General features: G+C 46.2%; 2 protein-coding genes across 2 annotated transcripts; one reads left to right on the top strand and one right to left on the bottom strand.

Moving 5' to 3' along the window:
* Positions 1 to 3,045: 3,045 nt before the first annotated feature.
* LOC136533324 (GDSL esterase/lipase At1g28600-like) lies at positions 3,046 to 4,634 on the top strand. Its single transcript, XM_066525884.1, has 4 exons — positions 3,046 to 3,385; positions 3,500 to 3,879; positions 4,006 to 4,285; positions 4,408 to 4,634. Exons 1-4 carry the CDS (start codon positions 3,109 to 3,111, stop codon positions 4,632 to 4,634), a joined length of 1,164 nt encoding a protein of 387 aa, XP_066381981.1. The 5' UTR covers positions 3,046 to 3,108.
* A 15,585-nt stretch (positions 4,635 to 20,219) lies between these two features.
* Positions 20,220 to 20,576, bottom strand: LOC136533325 (secreted RxLR effector protein 161-like). Its single transcript, XM_066525885.1, has one exon. The coding sequence runs from the start codon at positions 20,574 to 20,576 to the stop codon at positions 20,220 to 20,222; it is 357 nt and encodes a 118-aa protein (XP_066381982.1).
* Positions 20,577 to 23,592: the final 3,016 nt, after the last annotated feature.

The following is a 23,592-nucleotide window of genomic DNA, read 5'->3' on the forward strand; positions in this document are numbered from 1 at the left end:
ATGCTCCAAGCCATCTAGGTGGCGGCAACCACCAAGAGTAACAAGAAATCCGCAGCCACAACGATCCCCAAGTGCCACTAGATACAATCACTCAAGCAAATGCACTTGGAATCACTCTTAATCTCACTATGATGATGAATCAATGATGGAGATAAGTGGGAGGTGTTTGCTTAGACTCACAAGGATGTCAAAATGCCAAGCCAGTGAGCCACAAGCCTGCCAAACACTATTTATAGGGCCCCTCAAATGAATAGAGCCGTTAGGGTCAAGAGAGGTGGCTCTACGTACTGACCGGATGCGCCGGTCGGATTGACCGGACGTGTCCGAGCCAACGTCCGGTCGTGGATCTCGTGCCACGTGTCAGCACTTTGAATGTCACCCGTTCATCTCTAACAGCTAGCTCCCGATCGCACGAAAACTTAAGTTAGGACTGGGCACAACGAAGGAACCGTCCTGATGCCGCGTTCTCCGAGTCCGATCAACTCCAGAGACGATCCAGAGCGTGAAAAATGTGACCGGACGTGTCCGATCACAGAGGACCTGACGCGCCCATGCATTCGATCAGTGTACTGCTCCAACGCACGCTCACTGAAGGCTGACGTCAGCGTACGTTAGCACGCACCTGACACGAGGCCTGCGCGTCCGATCGCGCCACCACGCCGCTGCTCAAAAGGTGACCGGACGCGTCGGTGCAGCCAGGGCCAGCATCCGGTCGCAACACCTCGCCTTCGGCCAGCTGCGCCGCGCTACTTAAAAATGACTAGACTCAGGGTCTAGCGTCCGGTCAGACCAACGCCAGCATTCGGTCAGCAGCCTTTGCCTCCTTTTCTTTTTCTAAGTCCACAACCACTTCACCTTTGATTCCATCTTGCTAACCAGAAAGTGTAGAACTTGTGTATACGTGTGTTAGTATTTTTCAAAGCATTATACAAGGGTCAAGGTTAGCACACTAGGTTCCTAAATGCATATGTAAGAATCATGTCACCTAGTGACACTCGATAACTGCTTAGCCAAAGATGTATCCTCTTTATAGTACGGCTATCGATCCTAAGTCACTCACACCCTCTATGGTGTCTTGAGTGCAAAACAAAAACCTATCATATACATTTGCCTTGATCTTCTTGGTTTTGTTTTTCTCTTTCTTTTTTTTTCAAGTTGAGCTTGATCATCATCAACACATGTCCATCTTCAACTCTATGGACCTCATCTTGCCCAATCACTTGGAATGGACCATCTTATCTAATTCACTCACTTAGATCAAACGTTAGTCCTAGGTTTTATCGATTATCCAAAACCAAACTAGGGCTTTCACATGGCCGCTGCGGCATACGTGTCGTGGCGTCTTAGGTCTTTTACTGCTGAGCCAAGGGCAACCACGAGCGTGGCCGGTGCTGGTGGTGCTCGCGCGCCACGGCTAGCCGCCGGCTCCCACCCCGACGGCCTGAATCGACTGGCCCGACCTTTCCTCTCCTACGTTGCATACGTATGTTTTAAGTATTTCAGACGTTTTAGATGTATGTTGCAATCATTTCATCTTGATGTTACAAAAGTAGATCGGTTGATGCTGCATATGTTACAAGTATTTCAGTGGTATGTTGCAAGCGTTTGTTCAAAATGTTCTTCTGTTTCCAGAGGTCTGTTGCAATCTTTTTTATATAGATGTTTCTATATTTCACACATATTGCAACAGTATCTTCCAAATGTTTCAGATGTTTCAGTCTTATGTTGCAGCAAGTGGTTTCATGTTGCAAGTGCATGTTCTAAATGTTTTATTATTTTCAGACGTATATTGCATTCAAATGTTTTTTATGTTGCAAGTGTTTTATACTGTACGGCCGGGGGTGAGCGGACTTGGCGCACGACATGCTGGGGGGCCGGCAAACGGGGCCGTTGGGGGTGGCTAACGGTGGTGTTGCGTTCGGGGCGCGCTAGGGCGTGCTCGTTCTTAGCTGCTCATCTCGACTCGTGAGTGCTGCTCGCACCGAGAGAGGAGGGGTCAAGGACAACCGGCGAGCGCAAAGTTGGAGCGAAGTGCGCGCGTGGAACGGGCCGAAGGCGGAGGGCGGGCTGCGCGGGCGTCCGGACACGTGTGGCCATCCAGACATCCGAGTGCTAGCCACACCTTTTCCATCTAGCAGTGGCTCGCCAGTTGCCGAATCGTGGATTTCAGAAACCCATTCTACTAAAAACGTTGTGGACCTGTTTTTACTGATGCTCATTTTTCTGGTTTTGCGGAAATCCAGTTTATCCAGTACCAGAGTTTGTTAGGAGATCCAAACATGTTTTTAGCCGTAGTTACGTTAAAATAGGTATTACGGAGACCGGTTTTGATAAAGCTGTAGATTCAAACAAGCCCGAAGAGTCGTAGGTTATTTTAGTGTTTGTTTAGTTTCCAAAAAGTTTTCTAAAAAGTGCTACAATAGCCATTACATCGAATCTTACGATACGTGCATGGAGCATTAAATATAGACGAAAAAAACCAATTACACAGTTTGGTTGGAAATCGCGAGACGAACGTTTTGAGCCTAATTAGTCCATAATTAAACACTAATTACCAAATAAAAACAAAAATGCTACTGTAGTCAAATTTCTAAATTTCACGAACTAAACACAGCCGAGGATTGACTAACATTTAATTTAGCGCGGTCGCAGCTACTTGTCTCACGCGTCTTATCCGCACGCGTATATATAAACAAACTTATGCAGCAGTCAGCAAGAGGTACGTAGGCTAGATAGTCTCCTGTGTCCAGGGTCTCTACTATATTTTCATTCTCATGGCTAATTGTGGATGCTAAGCTTCAAAGAATAAATAGGTCAAATAGAACTCTTCTTGTTAACTAACTAATTAACTCCACTCTCTGGCTAGCAATTAGCAAAGGCAAAATCTAACAGAGACCAGAACCGCCAGTTCTTGGTAGTTTCGCGGCAATTGCCCTTGAGGAATGAGGAGTGATGTGCAAGAAATCTACGTCTCTAACTCGGTATTATTTATATGGAAGCACTTGACATCTTCAGAGTTCAGAGCTCCCACGTCCCAAGCGCCACAGAGAATCAGACTCAGCATCAGCAACAAGCCATTCTTGCGTTCCAAGCGCAAGCGGCCCTATTATGAGGCTTCTTCCCGCGGCGGTGGCGCCAGCGCCATTCCTGCTCATCGTCCTCTTCCTCCTCTCGTGCCCTCGCAGCGCCTACTCCGGCGAGCAGAAGCGCTTCGCCTCCATAATCAGCTTCGGCGACTCGTACGCCGACACCGGCAACCTGGTCAGGTGGGACAACCCCGTCATTGAGAGCGTCAACCTGATCAGGAACTCACCCTACGGCGAGACGTTCTTCGGCCACCCGTCCGGTCGCGCCACTAACGGCCGCATCGTCCTAGACTTCATTGGTACGTACATCTACACTCGTAACACTCTGTTGGTTTTATTTTACTTTTACCCCAGTAATTGTATATGACCTGACGGCGTTAGATCTTTTCCCTGTTACGCATGCGTGCGTGCAGCCGATGCTTTGGATCTACCTTTCGTGCCGCCGGTGCTGTCCAGAGTGGAGAACTTCTCGACGGGCGTAAACTTCGCGGTGGCCGGAGCGACGGCTCTGAACCTGACGTACCTGCAGGGGCAGAACATCACCGTCGACCTCCCGATCAACAGCTCCCTGAACGACCAGCTCCGGTGGTTCGAGCAACTGAAGCCATCGCTTTGCCGCAGCAGCAGCACACATGGAGGATCGTCCAGCGGCTGCTTCGGCGAGTCTCTCTTCACCTTGGGGCAGTTTGGAGCAAACGACTACCGCAACATCCTGATGAACTCGAACATGACCTTGGAGCAAGCGAGATCGTATGTTCCGAAAATTGTCAACACCATTGCAACAGGTGTCGAGGTACTTACTACCTTACTAGCTAGTAGAAGTAGAACAACATGCTCCGATGGATGAACTTGCATCGCGCGCTGCATGCTAGCAGCGCACCGGCCATTTGACGAACTGGATGCATAATATAATACGCAGAGGCTGATCCATCACGGCGCCAAGTACATCGTCGTGGCGGATAAAATCCCCTTCGGCTGTATGCCCGCCACACTGGCGATGGCCTCGAGCACCAACAACAACGGAGGCTACGACCAGTACGGCTGCCTCAAGAGCTTCAACACCGGGCTGTCGCAGTACCACAACGCCCTTCTCCGGCGACGCGTCGACTTGCTCCGGAGAAGGTACCCGCACACAAGGCTCGTCTTCGCCGAGCAGTACCGGGCCGTGATATCATTTCTGCAGGACCCTGACCATTTTGGTGAGCTTCTACATACTCTAGCTCTTCTTCTTCTTCTTCTTCTGTTTCCGCTGGGGGACAGACAGTGATGAAGTTGAAAGCAGGTTTCTGAAACACGATGTATATATCGATTGCAATTGCAGGGTTCAACCGCAGCACAACCCTGATGAGCTGTTGCGGAGGCGGCGGCCCGTACAACCAAAACTGGAAAGCACCGTGCGGTACGCCAGGAGCCACCGCGTGCGCAGCGCCATCCGAGGCCATCATCTGGGACGGCTTCCACCTAACCGAGTCCGCGTACAGCAGCATCGCCCATGGATGGCTGCACGGGCCCTACGCCGATCCGCCGATTCTACAACTCCTCAACTGAGCCACACGTGGTCGATCCAGAGGTTCTAGTGGGGTTTCTGGAATGTGAAACGATCAGTTTGTGTTGTATGTGTGATCATTTGTGAACAACGGCAATAATGTGAGAATGGTGTAATTTAGGTCTATATTCCTTTAGCTAAAGGATAATAATTTTTAGTTTACACACCAAAGTGTGTGTATACCCATCTTGTGGAATGGAGAAAATATATATAGTATAGTATGCAGACCTTCACCATCTCGTTTTAGCAAGACCCAAACCATTTTGATAAGCTCACACTACCGGAGACGGCTTCTTTGCCGAGTTCCCAGACTTTGCCGAGTGCTTTTTATCGGGCACTCGGCAAAGAGGCTATTTGCCGAGTGCCAGAGAGAAAGCACTCGGCAAACAACTGGCACTCGGCAAACAATAACACTCGGCAAAGACCATGTTTGTCGAGTGTCGGGCACTCGGCAAACCAGAACACTTGGTAAAGGACCGCCGCAGCTAACGGCCGGCAGCCGCCGTTAACTCTTTGCCGAGTATCTTCTCCTGACACTCGGCAAAGCGGTGATTTGCCGAGTGTCATTTTTTGACACTCGGCAAACCATATTGTTTTTCATTTTTGACCTCCAAACTTTTTCTGCGGTCCTCATACAATACCTGGTACTCCATGTTCCATTGTGGCACATTTCTCGGACTTTTTCTATATTTCTTTAATTTATTTCATTTAATTGAATTTTTTGGATAATTCAAATTATAACTGCTAGTCATTCGAATAATGAAAAAAATAAATGAAAAATGATATTCATGTTATTTAGTATAATGTGAGGCCGTATCCAGGAACATACCACCAATTTCGAACATCTTGTTCACGAAACATGACCACGAACTTGTGGCCGAGTTGTTTTTAAATTCTATAAAAAGCAAACGAAGTTTGAAAATCATGAAACTTGTCAAGATGTCATGATATCATATGTGGAGGTTGTGATAAAAATTTGAGAAGGTTTCACGCAAGTTGTCACGTACGATGCTTGCAAATCAAAGAATCTCCGAAGAAGTTTCATGAAAGTGCCTGTCCCAAACGATGAAGATTACAACTTAGACCCAAACGCATACGACGGAGAGTTCTTTCAAGAAGAGGGACTAGAAGGGAGGTTTGAGATAGACTTAACCGAAGCGATCGGAATGGAAGTAGACAATGAAACGGTTATTGAAGAGGACGCTACAGATGAGGTGCAAAATGTGAAGGACTTACAAATGCTTGAGCGATTACATTTAGACAATGACAATGGCAACATTGCTCATTCGGATAGTGTTGATTATTTTGACATGATTGATAGTGATGATGAGACTTATGATCCAGCTAATCCCGGTCATGGAGATTATTTCTAATACATGTAATACTATGTTATTTTGTAATTATGTTTTGTTTATTTTTGCATATTTTTCTAAGTACTTCTTGTTTATCTGTGCTTATTGGTTTACTCTTTTTAATTGCAGGTGATTGAACAAAGATGGTGGGCGGTGAGATGAGGAAGCTAGCGTCCTTGTACCGAAGGAAAAAGGACCGCTGCACCGGAGGAGAGTAGGAGGAGGAGCAGCCGCAGGAGGGAGCCATCGCCTGTCGCCCCATCGCGTGAGGAGGAGGAGGAGGAGCAGGTGCCCCAGGAGGATGTCGAGGAGGCGCAGGAGGACGCGCAGGAGGACGACGGGGAGGAGGCGACAGTAGGGGGTTCCGCTTCCTCTAGTTCATCGAGCGTCTACTTGCGAGGTCCCACGAGCCTCCCTCAGCGACCGATACCTCATGAGAGACGCCCGCTGATTCGACTCGAGGGAAAAAAGTAAGTAACTTTAGATGTTATCACTACTTTATATGATATGTTGAGAATCAAAATAGAAACTAATAATTTTTCTTAATCACTTGGGCAGGAACTAGACGATTGTGGCGAGTGGAGGTGCTCACACACGCCAAGTCAATGGCATCCTCGGTCTTCTCTGCAAGGAGCACTTCCCTGGCCTGGTTGAGTACGCCGGAGTGATGGGGCCGGCCTACTCGTTTGACCACTATGCCGCCGCCCACGATGCTGCAGATCGGGCCCGTAGGGTATTCAACAACAAGGCGGAGCGGGTGAAGCAAGAGCTGTGGGTAAGTCTTTCTCGCACTATATTGCTCAATACATCGCATTCAATGGACATTCTTTGAAATAATGAATGGATACATCATGTTTGTATGCAGGATTTCTTTAGATGCCTGGACAGACATGAGGCCAAGGCAGATGCGGTGGCTACCAAATGCTGCAAAAAACTCATCGTGGACATGCATTACGAGGCACGCATCTAGGCCGTCGTAACTTACCACGGGACCATCCTTGGAATGAAGGTCACCAAAAGGGACGCAAAAACCCATGATGCTGACCCGGGACCAGTACCTGCAGGTAAATACAGAACATTAATATTGATTCCTTTTGATTAAGTAGGCTTAATTTCATCTTCTGATATGTCATGTACTTGATGACCTGTAGATGATTCCTTATTGGTGCGCCGTGCATCCCCAGTGTTGGGTACAGATGGTGGACAAGTGGTGCTCACACGAGTGGGAGGAGACGCACAACTTATGCCGGGAGCGGTGTTTGATGATGCCAGGTGTAGCACACCATCAAGGCAGCCGCAACCTCAGCGGATACGCAGAAACATGGGTACGCGAATTCATTTATTTATTCTAACGCTCAATTCTGCATGAATTCTAATCATCTTCCTGTTTTTCTCACAGTCGGCGTCACATGGTGGCCATCCTTGCTCCATCTTCAAGGCATTTGCTATGGCCCAAAGGGCAAGGCGATGTCCGACATCGACTACAATCCGGAGGACGGGCCCGAGGCGTACAACAATGCGACCGTGCACAACCGCCTTAGTGAGTACACATCGATGGCAAGGGAGGTCTATAGGCCAGAGTACGATCTGAGCACTGAGGACCTTGATGGAGAAGTCATCATAAGGGTGGGAGGAGGCAAGAAGCATGGGCGGTACTGGATTGGCGACGGCGCAATCGACTCGGCCGCTACTCCTAGTCTCTCCTAGATTCGAGCAAGCAGCATGAGCACGAGCCTGGCCATACAACCTCGGCAGGACACTTCACACCACCGGATGGAGGCACTCGAGGTTATTCCTGGTTTATTCGTCGTTCATTGGTTTTTTTATACCTTTCCTTTGCATTATTGTAACATTGGGGTGAATATATTGTAGGCCCAGCTGAAACAAGAGAGGAAGATACGGGAGCAGATGCAGGCGAAGATGGAGTGGGTGGAGGCCGAGCGGGAGGCCGAGCAGCGGAGGATGGCAGAGATTCTTCAGTACATGCAAAGTTTTGGCGCCGCTACGGGTGTAGTTCCGCCACCTTCGCTATTCACTCCACCTCCACCTCCACCTCCTCACTATTCTACTCCTGTGAGTATAAATGTTTTAGTTTGTATGTTCATGCTTACGGTCAAACCTAGTGGAGTATGGAAGTTTTATTCATGTATGGTATATATTTATCTTATCTCACACATGCAATCTCTTCTCCTTTGTGCAGAATCAATCGGTGGCATCGAACGATCCTCATGCTTCAGCGAATCCTTCACCAAATCAGTCTCATTGGCCATCTGGTTAAGATTCCTGTGGTTGTTAATGGTACTTCTATTTGCAATTGTGGTTGTAGATGATGGAGCACTTGGATTACTTGTGATATATTATGAGACATGTGATGTTTGTGATATATATGTGACGTTTGTGATATATATGTGGTGTTGGTGATATATATGTGTTGTTTATGATATATATGTGATGTTGGTGATATTTGTTATATATATCTTCTATTTGTTTGGATGGGATGTAAAAAATAAATAAAAAGGTTGTTTTCAGTCACTTTGCTGAGTGCAATGGCCATGACACTCGGCAAAGTGACTACCTGGGAACATGCTTTGCCGAGTGTCTTGCCGGTGGCACTTGGCACAGTGGCCACCTTTGCCGAGTGTCTAAGCCAACGACGCTCGGCAAAGCGGCGACCATTGCCGAGTGCTTGACCTTGACACTCGGCAAAGACGCCGTCACGACGACTTTTCTTTGCCATGTGTCAGCTTAGCACTCGGCAAAGGCTTTGCCGAGTGCCCGATAAAGTGCACTCGGCAAAGAGGTCTTTGCCGATAAACTGTTTACCGAGCGCTCTTTGCCGAGTGTAACACTCGGCAAAGAAGCCGTCTCCGATAGTGTCAAATGCTTGTCATACAAATCCATCAACCCATATGCTCCAACTTAGGATAGTAATTTTAAGAGAGACAAGTTATAAAAAATTTAAGAATAAATTTAAATCAAATGACTAATAATCGAAGTTGCTTACGTTTCAATGCATTATCTTCGTGTTTGAAAATTATACTCATGGATACTTTCTTAACTTTCTCTAGTTAATTGTTAACATACTTCACTTGCCAATTACTCAATATACATTTAAGGCAACATATCAGGTGCAAACCAACCAACCTATGCGCACTTGGAAACTATCAATCAGGATCACTAGATGCTGATCCAATGGATGGGGTGAGGGGGCTTTAGCGCAAAAAAAGGCCGGCGGGTGGGGGATTTAAGCGAAAAAAATCCCACCTCTTACCTCATCCATTGGATCAGCATCTAGTGGTCCTAATTGGTAGTTTCCAAGTTACACAGGTTGGTTGGTTTGCACCTGATACATTGCCTACATTTAAACCCCTATTGGTAGCTTTCCCCTTTGCATCACATAGCCACGTGTGCGCTTAACATGTGTCTAATTAAAACCTTTGTTACTTTGAGCTTTGTGTTTGACGTGGAACTTGATATGATCATCGATTTCATACATGTGTACATGGTGTAAACGGATATATGTATACATTGAATTTTCTTAATATTAACAGTAGCACATGTGGCAAATTTATAAGTATCTTGAGATTTTTTAAAAAGATATATGTAGGTAGCCTACACCACGCTAATCAAAATATTGAATTTACTATCAAGGAATTATATGTGTAGAAGTATCGTTTACATAAATTATGTAAAATTAAACTACCAGTATTGATATATTAAAATGTTTCACTCAAAATTACAAAGAATTCATTGTTATAGAATTTAAATGTAATTTATATTGATTATCAGTTTCATTGGTATTGGTTTGTTAAACAACATTTCTTCACAATCGATAAACTATATATAAGGACATAGTACCGTTGGTGTGTATACGGCGACACAAAGCATTTATGTTTACTTTGAATTTAACAGTGTAGACTGAGTATTTTAGAAAACAAATATAGTGTACTATGTGGTTATTTAATTATTTTTATAACAGAGCGCTTATATCGGTAGTTTATACAATGATTTGAGGGAAACTTTAGTTTATGTTAACAGCGGATGTGGGCGGTTTAGATACAAATTCAATTGATACTTTAAATTAACTTTCACGGGCAAAGTTTGGTGGCTTGCATGTAGATTTAGTTATTTTTTTCTATAATAATGGCAAAAGTGGATAGTTTCTTTTAGAAAATAAAATAGATCCATTTTATTATCTATGATGAATAGAGGCAATCGAATTAACTGCCACGTGTTCTGATTATTTGATAATTTCTAGGATTTACATTCTTTTTCTAACGCACCTTTTGAGGGTTAATGTAAAGCTGGGCTCTATTGAGGGCCTGATCTAGTTAATAATATTAAGATAAGTATTATCTTTGCATTGTACATCATGGATCTATGTTTTTGCCTTTCAACTTCGAACCCTACTAGTTGTTGCAAATTTTTTAGCTCGGCCGGCCACTGGTCTTCACGTGTACCTAATATACATGGAAAGAGTAATGGGACAATGGTACAATAAGTTTTGGCTGATATCAATGTCAACGGATCTTAGTCGTTGTGGAATGGAACAACATACGTATTAGTTAAAGGAGTACTATACAGCGCAAATTTATTTACGTGTGGTGCATGATCATCGTTCACGTCACATGACGGCGACCTGCAAGTGTAACCTAGATATTATATTTTTTGAAATAATACAACACTTCTTCTATATTTCAGGTGCCTGAATTTTAAGATGATTTCAGGCAACAATCTTATTCCACCAACTAGTACAAATAAATTGTTATTTTTATGACTTGTTGTTTATCTTTGTGTCATAGCATATTAAATTTTTATCCGCTTGTAGAAATGACTGTAAATTGTTAATTGTCTTTGTACCAACATAAATCAAATTTTGTCGGGTTTTTTGTCTAACGGGTTTTTTATTCTCGATACCGAAAAGTGGATAGTTTTTTTTAGAAAAATAAAGTAGATCCAATTTATTTTCTATAATGAATAGAGTCAACTTAATTAACGACCAGGCATTTCTGATTATTTGATAACTTCTAGGATCTATGTTCTTTTTCTGACGCATCTTGTGAGGGTTAATGTAAAGGCTCTATTGAGAGCCTGATCTAGTTACTAATGTTATGATGATAAGTATTATGCCTCGCATTATACAAACCTTTATCATCATAGAACGGGCCCGGCCGGTGGGGCGGCGGAAGAAGGTCTCGCCGTAGGGGAGGTTGTTGAAAGGAATGACGGGGATGTCGGCCCGGCCAGCCTGATGAAGTTGCCGGTGTCGGCGTAGGAGTTGCCGAAGCTGAATATGGAGGTGAAGAAGCGCTTGGGCCGGTAGCCGGCGGCGTCCGCGACGTGGAGCTGGCACGAGACGAGGAGGAGGAGCACGGCGGCGGCGGCGGCGATGCAACTCCTCATGGCTGTGGATTTGGGTAATGGAAAGATTACCAAATGACAGCTGAAAACTCGGCGCTGCCGATCTGAACACCTGGCAGCTATCATGTTTGGATGTTTAGAATAAATTTAGTCAATCGGGGTGTTGGGATTTACAGCTTCAGATTTTGAATATTGCACCGCTCGTTGACTTCATGCTAAACAAATCGGGGCAATAATGCTGTTGTGGCTGTAACACCTCGGGTGTTAGCCTTGCATAACTTGACTTGCATAACATGAGCATGATCATCAAGCATTCATAAACAAGCATTTACCATTGAACATTGGATTGAAACATCTGCAACGTTTGCTTGTTATCGCATGTTTCTTAAACATAAGCAACTTTTCTCGTTATTTCATGTCTCCATGTGTCTATGCATATGATTATGAGTGGGCACAGGTACTTGGTGGATGTGAGTCACACAAACATATAGCAACACCTAGGCTAGCAAATAGGACTTTGTTAATGGTCACATTTCATGAACCAACACTTAAGCTTCATGTGATTACACTAGCTAGCCCTATGAGTGACTACTACATGAAATGATTGAATGACCTTGCAAATGGCTTAAACATGTTTAGAGTATCATTATGAACAACTTTGATATTCATGGTTATGGGTAAATAGGTCATTAAGCCATGCTTTGATGTGTATCATCATTTGAATGTAGCTTGTTTGACCAAGTTTGAACTAGGTGTTAGAGACCTTGCATGGAGGAGATCACTAAAGCAAAGTTGTAGTATTTGCTATAAGGAACAACTTTTATTTTTGGGTCATGAACTAATAAAGTGCATAGCTTATTCTTTTGGAGCTCACAAAAAGGAATAAAACACTCATTGCAACACTTAGCCATTTTTGTTCTGTCATGCCCTGACAGTGCTGTCAGCCCGACCTTTGGTACGATGTAACTCAGTTTATGTTGCGAATTAGCACGAGATCATTGAACAACATTTGGAGATGGTACTTAGGACTACGACTTTTGTTCTGAAAGAATTCACTGAATCGCTTTGCATAGGGAGTTATTTCGATTGCAAAACCCGCTGTCAGGCTCGGCTTCGTGGTAGACTGACGAACTCAACCAGCGCTCGGTGGCCGACCGACGCCAGAACACGAACACCGCATGGACGCAATGAAGGCCACGCGTCACCGCTGCTCTGATCCGCCGGGCAGCGCCAGGCCTGAGCAGGCCATTATCACCCCGCGTGTGCCCGCTCCATTTCTACTCACTCCCGCCAGCTCTCTCCCTCTCCAGCGCCCTCCCTTGCTCTCGCCGTGGAACCAGGCAACGCCGTCGAGCACAGCACCGCCTCCGCCGTCGCCTCGCGTGCGCTACACCGCACCACTGCCATCCCCATCTCGCTAGTCGTTGCGCCTCATCCACCTCCACCGCCTCGACGTGTTGGTTGCTTCAGTTGCGCCTTGGTGAGGGCGTATTTCCTTTTTCCCCTCTCGCCGGAACTTCGGCCGCCATAGCCACCTCCACGGAAAGCTCACCACAGCTCGGCTCGTCTGCGCTTTTCTTTCAATTTTGAGCGTTAGCGTTTGGTCAGGATGTGTATTAGTCGGTGCTAGGACGTTACCTTCGTTAGTGATCCCGCCGGCGTGGAACGCGACAACCTGTGCCGCCGCGTTCTAACCTCCGCACCATCGCGCCGTGGTCAAGCGTCGTCGGAGCTTTGCGTGAAGCATGTGTTGCTGAAATAAAGTCACTAGGACACCGTTGTACTGTTGCGCGCCTCTCCTAGCTTTCCCATGGCCGGAGACGGTCGGCACAGAGTTGAGCAGCGCCGCCGTGCCGCCATGGCCGGCGACGAGCATGCTCCGCCACACTAGCACTGTCACCACCTAGACCATCCGACGCGTCTTGAGTAGTAGGTCACGATGGTGCCCGTGGTTTCGCCGGAGAACTCACCGGCGACGAGCCGTGGCCGCACAGCGTCGAAGCAGCACCGCTGCCCTATTTCGAGTCGATGACATGTGGGGTCCCCTGACTGACGGGTCCCACCGGTCAGCGACAGGAGTAGAATAGGCTAGTTCATTTAAATCCAAATCTGGTGTTGTTTTGTAATTTTTGTATCTCTAGTTTGGTAGCTTCAAAAATTGTGAAATAAATTTGGTAGTGCTCCTTAGGAAGTGTAGTATTTAGGAAAAATATGTTCTTGACATTTACAATAGAAATTTTTGGAGATTTAAATAGAGATTTGAAATGTGCTTTTGAATGCATTCAAATTTGTTTATTTTATATCTAGAGTTCCTGTGTTCCAAAAATTATGAAATTTTTGTGGTAAGATATTCTTGTCATATATGAACTCTGGTAAAAATTTGAAGATGAGTGCATATGTAGATTTGTAGTTATAGATTTTTCTTTTATAATTAGGAGATCCTTGTGTAAATTTTTATAAATTATTTAGGAATCCAATACTCATGAAATTTGTTGGAGGTTATCCTAGTAGTATATGGATGCTAAGAAAAATAGGAAATCTATTGCTTGACACTTTTCAATAGGATTTTCTAATTATGCTATTTCAAGCCTCGCTGCCTTGTCATTTTTGTATAGCATGTTCTACGTGGCAAAATGACATGAAACTTTTACAGTAGTCCTTTGATAGCATTAGTAAGGCACTATAAAGTTTTGAGAATTTATGAAGTACATCTGGTATATGTTTATTATTTAACCTACATATCTTAGTAAAATAATAAAAGCATTTAAATAAATAGTTTGGGTTTCACCATTATATTATCTTAAATGTATTTGGTATGCTTAAACTGTTGGTAGACTTTATGTTGTCAAATTTTGGGTGATTACATGAAGTAGTAGTATCGTTGCTTTAAAATGCAAAATTAAAAGGATTCCGGATAGATTCTATAGTTTGATAAGTTGCATGATAGGGATGATGTGTACTGTAAAAATGGTTAATAACAAAGTTGTAGAGAATTTGATAAGCTTTCCAAAAAGTCCAAGATCACTATATTTGGATTAGTAGAACTTCAGTTATGAGTGAAACAAGTAGCTGCTGTTTTGTGGTATAATCGATGCATTGTGGAAGTAGATAATTAAATAATCGAGAAGAGATATGCACCTACTCAATAAATATGATGCGCTTGTTCACATATATGCATTCGTAATACTTATGCCATATTCATGCATCTAGGATCGGAGGAAGAGATAACGTTGCTGGAATTCGAAGAAGCAGAGGAAGGGGACCAGCAGGAGAATCCGCAAGCCGCAGCTCCCGAAGGCGTGGAGCAGAACCCTGAAGAGCTTCCGGAGTGTCCTGACCACCGCCCTACTTCCTTTCTACGAGGCAAGCCCCGGAGCATTCTAAGTCTCCTAGTAATTTACAAATGTTTACTTAAGTACTTATGATTGATGCATTAGGTTATAAGAGTTGAATAGAACCAATTGATGCATATCAATTCCTTGTCCAGATATTACACCTTTAACCGGTATAGGTCCAGGATCGAATATATGCTTAGCCATACTTAGACCGGTAGAAGTCGGGTGATGTTCTGTCACCTACGAGATATAGGTGGATACCGGAGCATGGTTGGCTATATTTGCTATTGTGGAACAGAACCATGGGGTAAAAGAAAATCGAGACCGGCCGGGATGTCAATAGAGAAGCAACAAGACATGGAGGTCTTGGGTGTGGATCTATCTCCGTCTGTGTCGATTAAGGACCGTACTGTTGTTGGCGCTTCTGACAAGATTGAACGCATGCCTCTCACTTAGCTGGCCGGATAACTCATTCTGACCGCGAAGCCGAGTAATTCAACTCAGGCCGGGACCCGTTCTGTTGTGTGCTCCTTCCGGAGAACGATCAGACTGAGCCCAAGGGCAAGCTAGGCCTGAACGTCCTGGCATCTGGTGTTCCAGATTGTGCGGCGTGGTACGGATCCGCGAAATATGTACCTGAGTTATACCAAAGGTGACCTAAGGCTATCGTGGCTGGTAGACCTGGGTTTGTGTTAGGAATAAATTCTCAGCTGGTTGAAATCGATTCGAATCGCCGTCTCTCCCGGACAGTGAGAAACTTGGCTAGTCCCAACATCGTAGTAACTGTGTTATGAAACATTATGGTTCGGACGAATATGGAATTACAATACCTGCTATGGTTACTATTGTATGCTTCTAAATGATATACCACATGTTTGACACGGGATAGTTGCTAATCTAGAAATAGATAGTTATAATGAACTTGATAAAGGCATTGTAATGGTCCAACTACGTCAATTGCTTTTATGCAAAATGTTGTCAAGCTACGTCCACTTATACAGCCTTGCATAATCCTTGGAGTCATTTTATTTTTGGTTCATGACGGATAAGTCTAGCTGAGTACCTTCTCGTACTTAGGGTTTTATTTCCCATTGTTGCAGATGGCACTGTGTATCATGGTTATTACAAGAGTTGCTTCTATCCCGCCGTGGATGAGGAGTAAGCCTTGGGCAGGCTTCTTTATTAATTCCTATCTTTGCTTTTGTGGACCGTGATCCTACTTGGCACTGTATCAAACTATGTTGAAAACTTTATTTTCGAACTTAATTGCTTCCGCTTTATTCTATCAAACTCGGTTTGTAATAACTTTTATTCGTACTCTGATGATGAAATGTATCTATGAACTTTATGTAATATGTGGCATGTATGTTGAATCCTGTACGATCTTGGTTGTTGTAAATCGTTTATCGAGACCCGTCGTGGTACTCGACGGACTACCGGGTTTATATGGGTTCAAGTATGACAGTGCGACCGCTTACGGGCTGCCATTGTACTTGTACTCTTATAAATTGGTCGGTTCTACGACAGTGGCCATTCTCTCCTATGTCTCCTGTTGAGCTTCCTGTTGAGCTTGAGGAGATGTTTTGACTGTCTACACAACAACGGAGTGTTTTAAAAGTTCAGGCACCTCATTTTTTTCATACATTTACACTATCTTTTAGTTATATTTACGTTGCCTTATTACTAGATTTACACTGATTTCTTGAATATAATTTATTGGACAGAGTGATGCAATTTAGGGAGATTGAATGTCTCAGATAAATATATGCCAATTTTTCAAAAAAAAAATAAATTATTTCTCTGGATTATAGATACATAGATATATATGTCAAATTGTGCACAAATTGCAAAAAAATCAAATTAATCACAAATTGCGGTGGGATCAACACTCCCCAACCTTGTCCCTTCCCTTCCGTGAGCCGCACAGGCCCGAAGCCGGCGAAGCCGCTACGGCTGCCTGGCCTGGGGGCGGCGGCGGCGGCAGGCCTGGGGGCGGCAGCGTGCGGAACGAGGCTGTTGCCGGCGTCATCGAGTCGGGACGAGACGACTGCGTTGAGGAAGCGAGCTCGCCGGCGTAGGCAGCCACGAAGCGCGTACCTCGAGCGGCCGCGACGACGTACGTGAAGGAGGGAACCCCGAGCATGCGCCTGAGCCCCGACCGGATAAAGGAAGCGACGGACGCGATATGGATCCGTGAAAAGCGACAGTCACTCAGTTAACTTATAGCAATTATGTACTCCCTCAGTACTAAAAAAAATGAAGTCATTTTGAAGAGAGATATGGTCTTCAAAGCATAACTTTGACTACTCATTTTTATAAAGATATTTATTAAAAAGTGATATATGTAATTTTTCGTGAAAGTATTTTTCAAGATAAATCTATACATATGGTTTTTACATTTCCAAACTCAACAACTTAAAAGTTATTCATGATTTATATTTCGAATGTTTGACCAGCCTTATCCAAAATAACTTTATTTTCTTTTAGTATGGAGTGAGTATATATGAAAATATTTTATTATTTAGTTTTGCAAATTGTTCATGAGAACTATATGTTCACTCTCTGGTCGACATATGTAGACTCCTGACTGGACGGCAAGAAACCCGGCCTCTTTCCTCTTTCCGCCACCCCCGTTCACGGTTTGCATCACCATTCTTGAAGTGCAAAGTGTACCAACGGCCCAGATAACCCGTGTCACACAGGCATGTAGAGAAAGCACATGAATGAAGGTATTATTTCTCCACTTGCACTTCATCAATTGCAAAATCAAAGAAACTTCTCTCGTGCGTAGTCTAAGCTTTAGGAGTGCCTAGACTTGCATCTGTCTGATTAACTTTCAAGTTAAGGATTTTCGCATGCTTTATTTTGTTCATGTGAGTTTTAGTAAATATTGTGATTTTTAGAGACTCCCTCAGCTATTGAACCCATCTGATTACCTCTTTGAGTGGTTTTGAAATTGGTTTTGGCCAACGTAACACCATGTCAACCATCCTACCTGGCATCATGTTAGCTATGACAGAGATAAAATCAGATTACATTGATGCTCAACCTCGCTAATGCGGTGGTCATGTTCTCGGTTGGTGAGACATGGAAAACATTTTCGAGACCTTCATCGACGTCATGGTCTCAACACCATGGCAACGTGCGCCTCATCATGACCAACGTGGCTTAGTTGTTGTTTGTCAAGTACCACACACTCCTACACAGGCCGTCGCGCCATGCAAATTCTCGACCTCGCCAAGGCTGGCGTCACATGGGAGCTGCCTTACTTCCGGGCCATCATAGGTCTGCATGCACACTAGTAGGTACTCCCTCCGTTCAAATTATAAGACGTTGTGGCTTTTCTAGATACATTTCTTTTACTAGACATAATATATATCTAAGTACATAACAAAAGCTATATATCTATAAAAGCCAAAACGTCTTACAATTCGGCACAAAGGAAGTAGTAGACAGTAGTACATATGATAAAGTAGGAACACAACTTTGATAGGTTCAGGACGATCGGACTTCATGTGTTTTCTAAAATCATACTCTATGATAAAGCATGATTTAAAAAACTAAAACTAGGATTTTAAAAATTAAAACCAATTTTCTATAATTTTTCTTAGATTGGTTTAGATTTTAGAAGTTTTAATTGTATATTCTGTTCAGAAAATATTTCAATGATATTTAATTTTTGATAAAGTCTAATCCACCTCTCGAAATTATCAATGTTGTTTGATTTTCTCTCTCTCATGGTTGACATGATGCCATATAGAATGGCTCATAGCGCCATATCAGTGAAAATTGTTTTCGAAACCACTTAAAATGTAGATTAGATAGTTTTAAATGTTCAGAAGTATTTTTTTTTAGGGAAGCCATTTGGCGCACTTTATTGATCTTCAAAAATAGTAACATCATTCATCAAGGCTTCTAAAATAAAGTTAGGGGGTTCATCGATCCAAATACAAGATGACTTTGATGTAATAGCTACCCTAGCTAATTCATGAGCCACTTTATTGGCTTCCCTATTACAATGTTCTATAGCTATAGAAGCAAACTCTTGCCAAAGTTGATTACAGTCGTCATAAACTGGAGCACTTGCCGTAGCTGAAAATCCATCTTGCCTCATTGTTTCTGCTACCTCCAGGCAGTCCGATTGGATCAAGAGCTGACTGCAACCAATATGCTGTGCCAGCAGCAAGCCCTCCCTGAGAGCAATCACCTCTGCCATCGATGCATTCACCACATGCTCCATGAAGCACGAGCCAGCTGCTAGGCCCCGCTCGGCTTACCCTATATTCAGCTTGTTTGGCTTCTTTTTTCAGCTGGAACAGTGTTTTCCTCTCACAACAATTCAGTCAGAACAGTATTTTTCAGTCAATTTCAGCCAAAATTCTGTCAGCCGAACGGGACCTCAGCTGGCTCGTGCTTCATGGAACCGCTGGAGTCCCTAATAATTGCTCCTGTACTGCCAGTGCCCCGATCAGACTTATAACTAGCATCCACATTTAACAGTAGCTTACCTTCTGAGGGGTTCTTCCATCCTTATGGTTTCCTAGTCTTCTTCTTCATTGCTCTTTGATAGTTTGTTGTCAATGTTGCAATCGACATAGCAGCTCTTGTCGGATTTTGAACAGTTTCTCCATGGACATACTTCCTGCGTTCCCACCAGATGTACTGTTGGCCCATAGGATCACCCGCTCAGGTGAGTGAATCACTCACCAGTCTTGCCGAGCACCGCTAGTGTTGCCGAGCACCCACTAGCCGTGCTGACCACGAATAAGCGTTGTTCGTCCCCACGCACTATGGCTAGAGCTTGAAGAAGAAGGGAGAATAGAGCATACACACACAATACAAGACACCAGCGTTGGCCGAAGCCCCGTCTGCGAGATGGCAAATCTGAACTCTCTTTACTGAGTTGCCGTGGTAGTCTATTTATGCAACTCTATCCATCTAGTCCTAGTACAGTTGTCCTGCTACAACAGTGGCTAGATAACATATAGGGCTGACTTTGCACCAGCCTCTACATGTGGCTACAGTGCTGCAGGTGAGCCGTGCGGCGCCTGCACCTGCAGCGGCTACAGTATCACAGCAGGAGGCCTTTCGGCGCCGCCTTCCCTTGCTGTGTTCACACAAGGTAGCAGTAGATTATCTAACAATCTTCTCCTAATCCTACTGCTAACCCTTGTACCCCCTCCATGCCGATCATCTCCTTCAGCTTTGTGAGTCGAAGATGTCCAAGCGGATTGGTGAGGACGTCCGTGAGTTGCCGATCAGTTTCGACGAACTCGATGATGATCTGCCCTCCATCGACACAATCCCTGAGGAAGTGGAACTTCACGTTGATGTGTTTGCTCCGGTTATGTAGAACCGGATTCTTCGCGAGGGCGATGGTGGGCTGGTTGTCCACCTTCAGTGCTGGTGGGTGAGCTTCCACGCCGGTCAGCTTGTCCAACAGCCGACGCAGCCACACAACTTGGCACGTCGGTGTGGGCGCCGCTACGTACTCTGCCTCGCACGTAGATAGCGCCACCACCTTCTGTTTCAGCGACAGTCATGAAATTGGAGCCGACCCGAGGAAGACGAGCACGCCAGAGGTGCTCCATCGTCCATCGATATCCCCCGCCATGTCTACATCACTGAGCATAGTGAGCTGCAACCTACTCCCACCGGTCTTTGGGAAGATGATCCCATGATCCACTGTCCCCTTGGCGTAGCACAGTAGCCGCTTCACCATAGCCCAGTGATCCTCTCTGGGATCCTCTATGAAGCGACTGATGTAGCCCACGATGAACGCAATGTCCGGCCTCGTGTGGACTAGGTAGCGCAGACCGCCGATGATGCTCCGGTAGAGTGTTGCATCCACCTTCGCCGCGGTGCTAGCCTTCGTCAGCTTCAGCCACTCCTCCATCGGAGTCACGTATGGCTTCACTCAGCCATGTCGCTTCGCTCCAACAGCTTGGAGGCATACACGCTCTGACCAATCGTGAGTTCCTCTTTCCCCTGTCTCACCTCGATGCCGAGGTAGTAGGAGAGTGCACCGAGATCGGTCATTCAAAAACGAGCCGCCATCTCATGCTTGAAGCTCTTGATATCATCCGTGCACACGCCAGTGATGATTAAGTCATCCACATACACACCGACGATGAGCTCCTCCTTCCCCTGTCGCTGTGTGTAGAGCGCGTGCTCAATTGCGCACCGCTAAAACCCAAGCTCGCCTAGCGTGGCGTCGAGCTTGGCTTTCCATGTTCGTGGGGCCTGCCATAGCCCGTAGAGCGCCTTGCATAGTCAGAGCACCCTATGCTCCTCTCCCTTGATGGTGAAACCTGTAGGTTGTCTGACAAAGACCGTCTCCGCTAGCTCGCCGTTGAGGAATGCCTATTTAACGTCCAAGTGATGGACGCGTGAGTGCTTTGCTGCTGCCAAGGCTAGTAGCAAACGAACTAACTCCATGCGCGCTACTAGCGTAAAGACTTCCTCGAAGTCGATGCCCTCGTGCTGAACAAAGCCTTGGGCGACGAGGTGCGACTTGTGCTTGATAATGGCGCCGAGCTCATCCCGCTTGACCTTGTACACCTACTTCAGGCTGATTGGACGACATCCTAGAGGTGGATCGATGAGCTACCAAGTCTCGTTTTCCTCGATCGCCTTCATCTCTTCCGGAATCGCCTGTCACCAGTTTCCATCGTGCTCGGCTAGCATGAACGTGGGTCGTTCCTTAGCACTGACGAGCAGCAGCTCTTGGTCATTGAGCAGCCGACCAGCCAGTCTTGAGGGCCCTGTGCCACCAACGATGTCGTCTAGCCTACGGAACCACACCGTCTCACCTTCGTAGAAGGCATCCACAAACTTAGTGATGTCACTTGGAGGTGAGGCAAACTCAATCGGCATCGATGGAGTTTCCTGTTCCACCAGAGTGCTCAGCATAGCACCTTGAGTGCTCGGCACCTAGGTTGCAGTGCTCGGCACTACTTCTGGATAGTTCGGCATTACTCCTACAGTGTTCGGCCATACTGTAGGAGTGCACAGCCTTAGTCTTGGAGTGGTTGGCACCACTGCAAGATGTCTTGGCTCCACCACAGGAGTGCTTGGCACCAGTCCTGTAGTGGTCGCCACCACTGTAGAACCTCCTGGCACCACTTGTGGTGTGCTCGGCATCCCTTCAGGAGTGCTCGGCACTCCTCCCAGAGTGCTTGGCATCCCTCCTGAAGTGCTCGGGCACTGCTCTAGGAGTGCTCGACTCTACCGCTGGAGTGCTCGGCACCTCTTTCCCAGCGTCTCCACCACCATGGATGACCAGGTGCCCGACGATGAAGGTCTTGGTGAAGCTGCTAGCTCCCCCTGTGCTTGGACTGCTCCAGTCCCAAGCCACCTTCTCGTCGAACATGACGTCGCGCAAGATAATCACCTTGTCTCTGCGTGGGTCGTAGAGCCAGTACGCCTTGGTACCCTCCGCGTAGCCCAGGAACACCATTGGTGTGCTCCTGTCCTCCAGCTTGGTGAGGTTCGGCTTCATCTTCCTGACATGGCCGATGCAGCCGAATGTCTAGAGGAAGGACATGCTTGGCCTACATCCATACCAAGCTTCAAATGGTGTCTTGCCCGTCAGGGCCTTGGTCGGAGTGTGGTTGAGGATGAACACAACTATGGTCACCGCCTCACCCTAGAACCTTGCCGGCATGCCTTTGGCCTTCATCATGGATCGAGCCCGTCTGGTTCCGCTTCTCCACCACGTCATTCTATTGTGGCGAGTACGGCGCGGTGTGGCATTGCCCCACACCCTGATTCGCGCAGTACACAGCGAACTCCACCGAAGTGAATTCACCACCGCGATCATTTCTCAGCACACGGAGTTTCTTGCCGCTCTCAGCCTCCGCGAGCATCTTGAACTTCTTGATCGCCGCCGCCGTTTCATCCTTGCTCGTCAGGAGTTGCAGCCACATGTAGCGACTACAATCATCCACGAGCAGGAGGAAGTACTGCCGACCATCATTTGTAGCAGGTGTGACCGTCCCACAGAGGTCGCCGTGGACGAGCTCGAGAGCGTCCTTTGCGTGATACTTGGCTACCTTTGGGAATGGTAGCCTTCTCTGCTTTCTGGCCAGGCAGCTGTCACACAGCTCCCCTCCGTGCTTGATGTGGGGTAGCCCTCAGACCATCTTCTCCAGCTGACCAAGCGCGTCGAAGCTGAGATGTCTGAACCGGGCATGCCACATCCATGGTTCCTCGGTGTGCCTTGCCGCTAGGCACATCGGCTGCTCTATCTTTAGGTCGAGCAAGTACAATAGGTTTAGGGACCTCTTCACCTTGGCGAGAAGTCGCTACTCTAGGTCCCTGATCCTAAGGACTCCGTCCTTGATCAGTACCTCGTTACCGCGCTCATCCAGCTGACTAATGCTGATGATGCCGAAACACAGCTGCGGGATATAATATACATCTGTTTGCGCGTGGTGCTTCCTGTTCTGTAACTTGAAGATGATGGTGCCACGTCCTTGGATTGCTACCCTTGAGCCATCACCAAACTTCACCGTACCGGTAACATCATCATCGAGCTCGAAGAAGGATGCCTCGGAGCCCATCATATGGTTGCTGGCATCAGAGTCCAGATACTACCGTTGCTCCTAGTCGGCGCCCACACGTCTGAGGTGGACTTGGGCGCGTGGTTCATCGAGGTTGACGATCTTCAGGGCCTTCCCAGATCCTTCCACCGTCGTCGCCTCTTCCCTCTCCCCGGCCTCGACGTCGTGCAGTGCACAGAACGTCGCCATCAAGATAGTGGCCTCATCCTCATCATCAGCTTGGGCCAGATGAGCCTCAGCCTTCTTCTCCTACTTGCGATTTGGGCACTCCCGTGCCCAATGACCCATCTTTCCGCAGCGCCGATAGACATTGGGGTCGATCTGCTTCTTCTTCTCCGAAGAAGCCTT

This window comes from Miscanthus floridulus, unplaced genomic scaffold (assembly GCF_019320115.1).
Source record: "Miscanthus floridulus cultivar M001 unplaced genomic scaffold, ASM1932011v1 fs_855_4, whole genome shotgun sequence".
NCBI lineage: Eukaryota > Viridiplantae > Streptophyta > Magnoliopsida > Poales > Poaceae > Miscanthus > Miscanthus floridulus.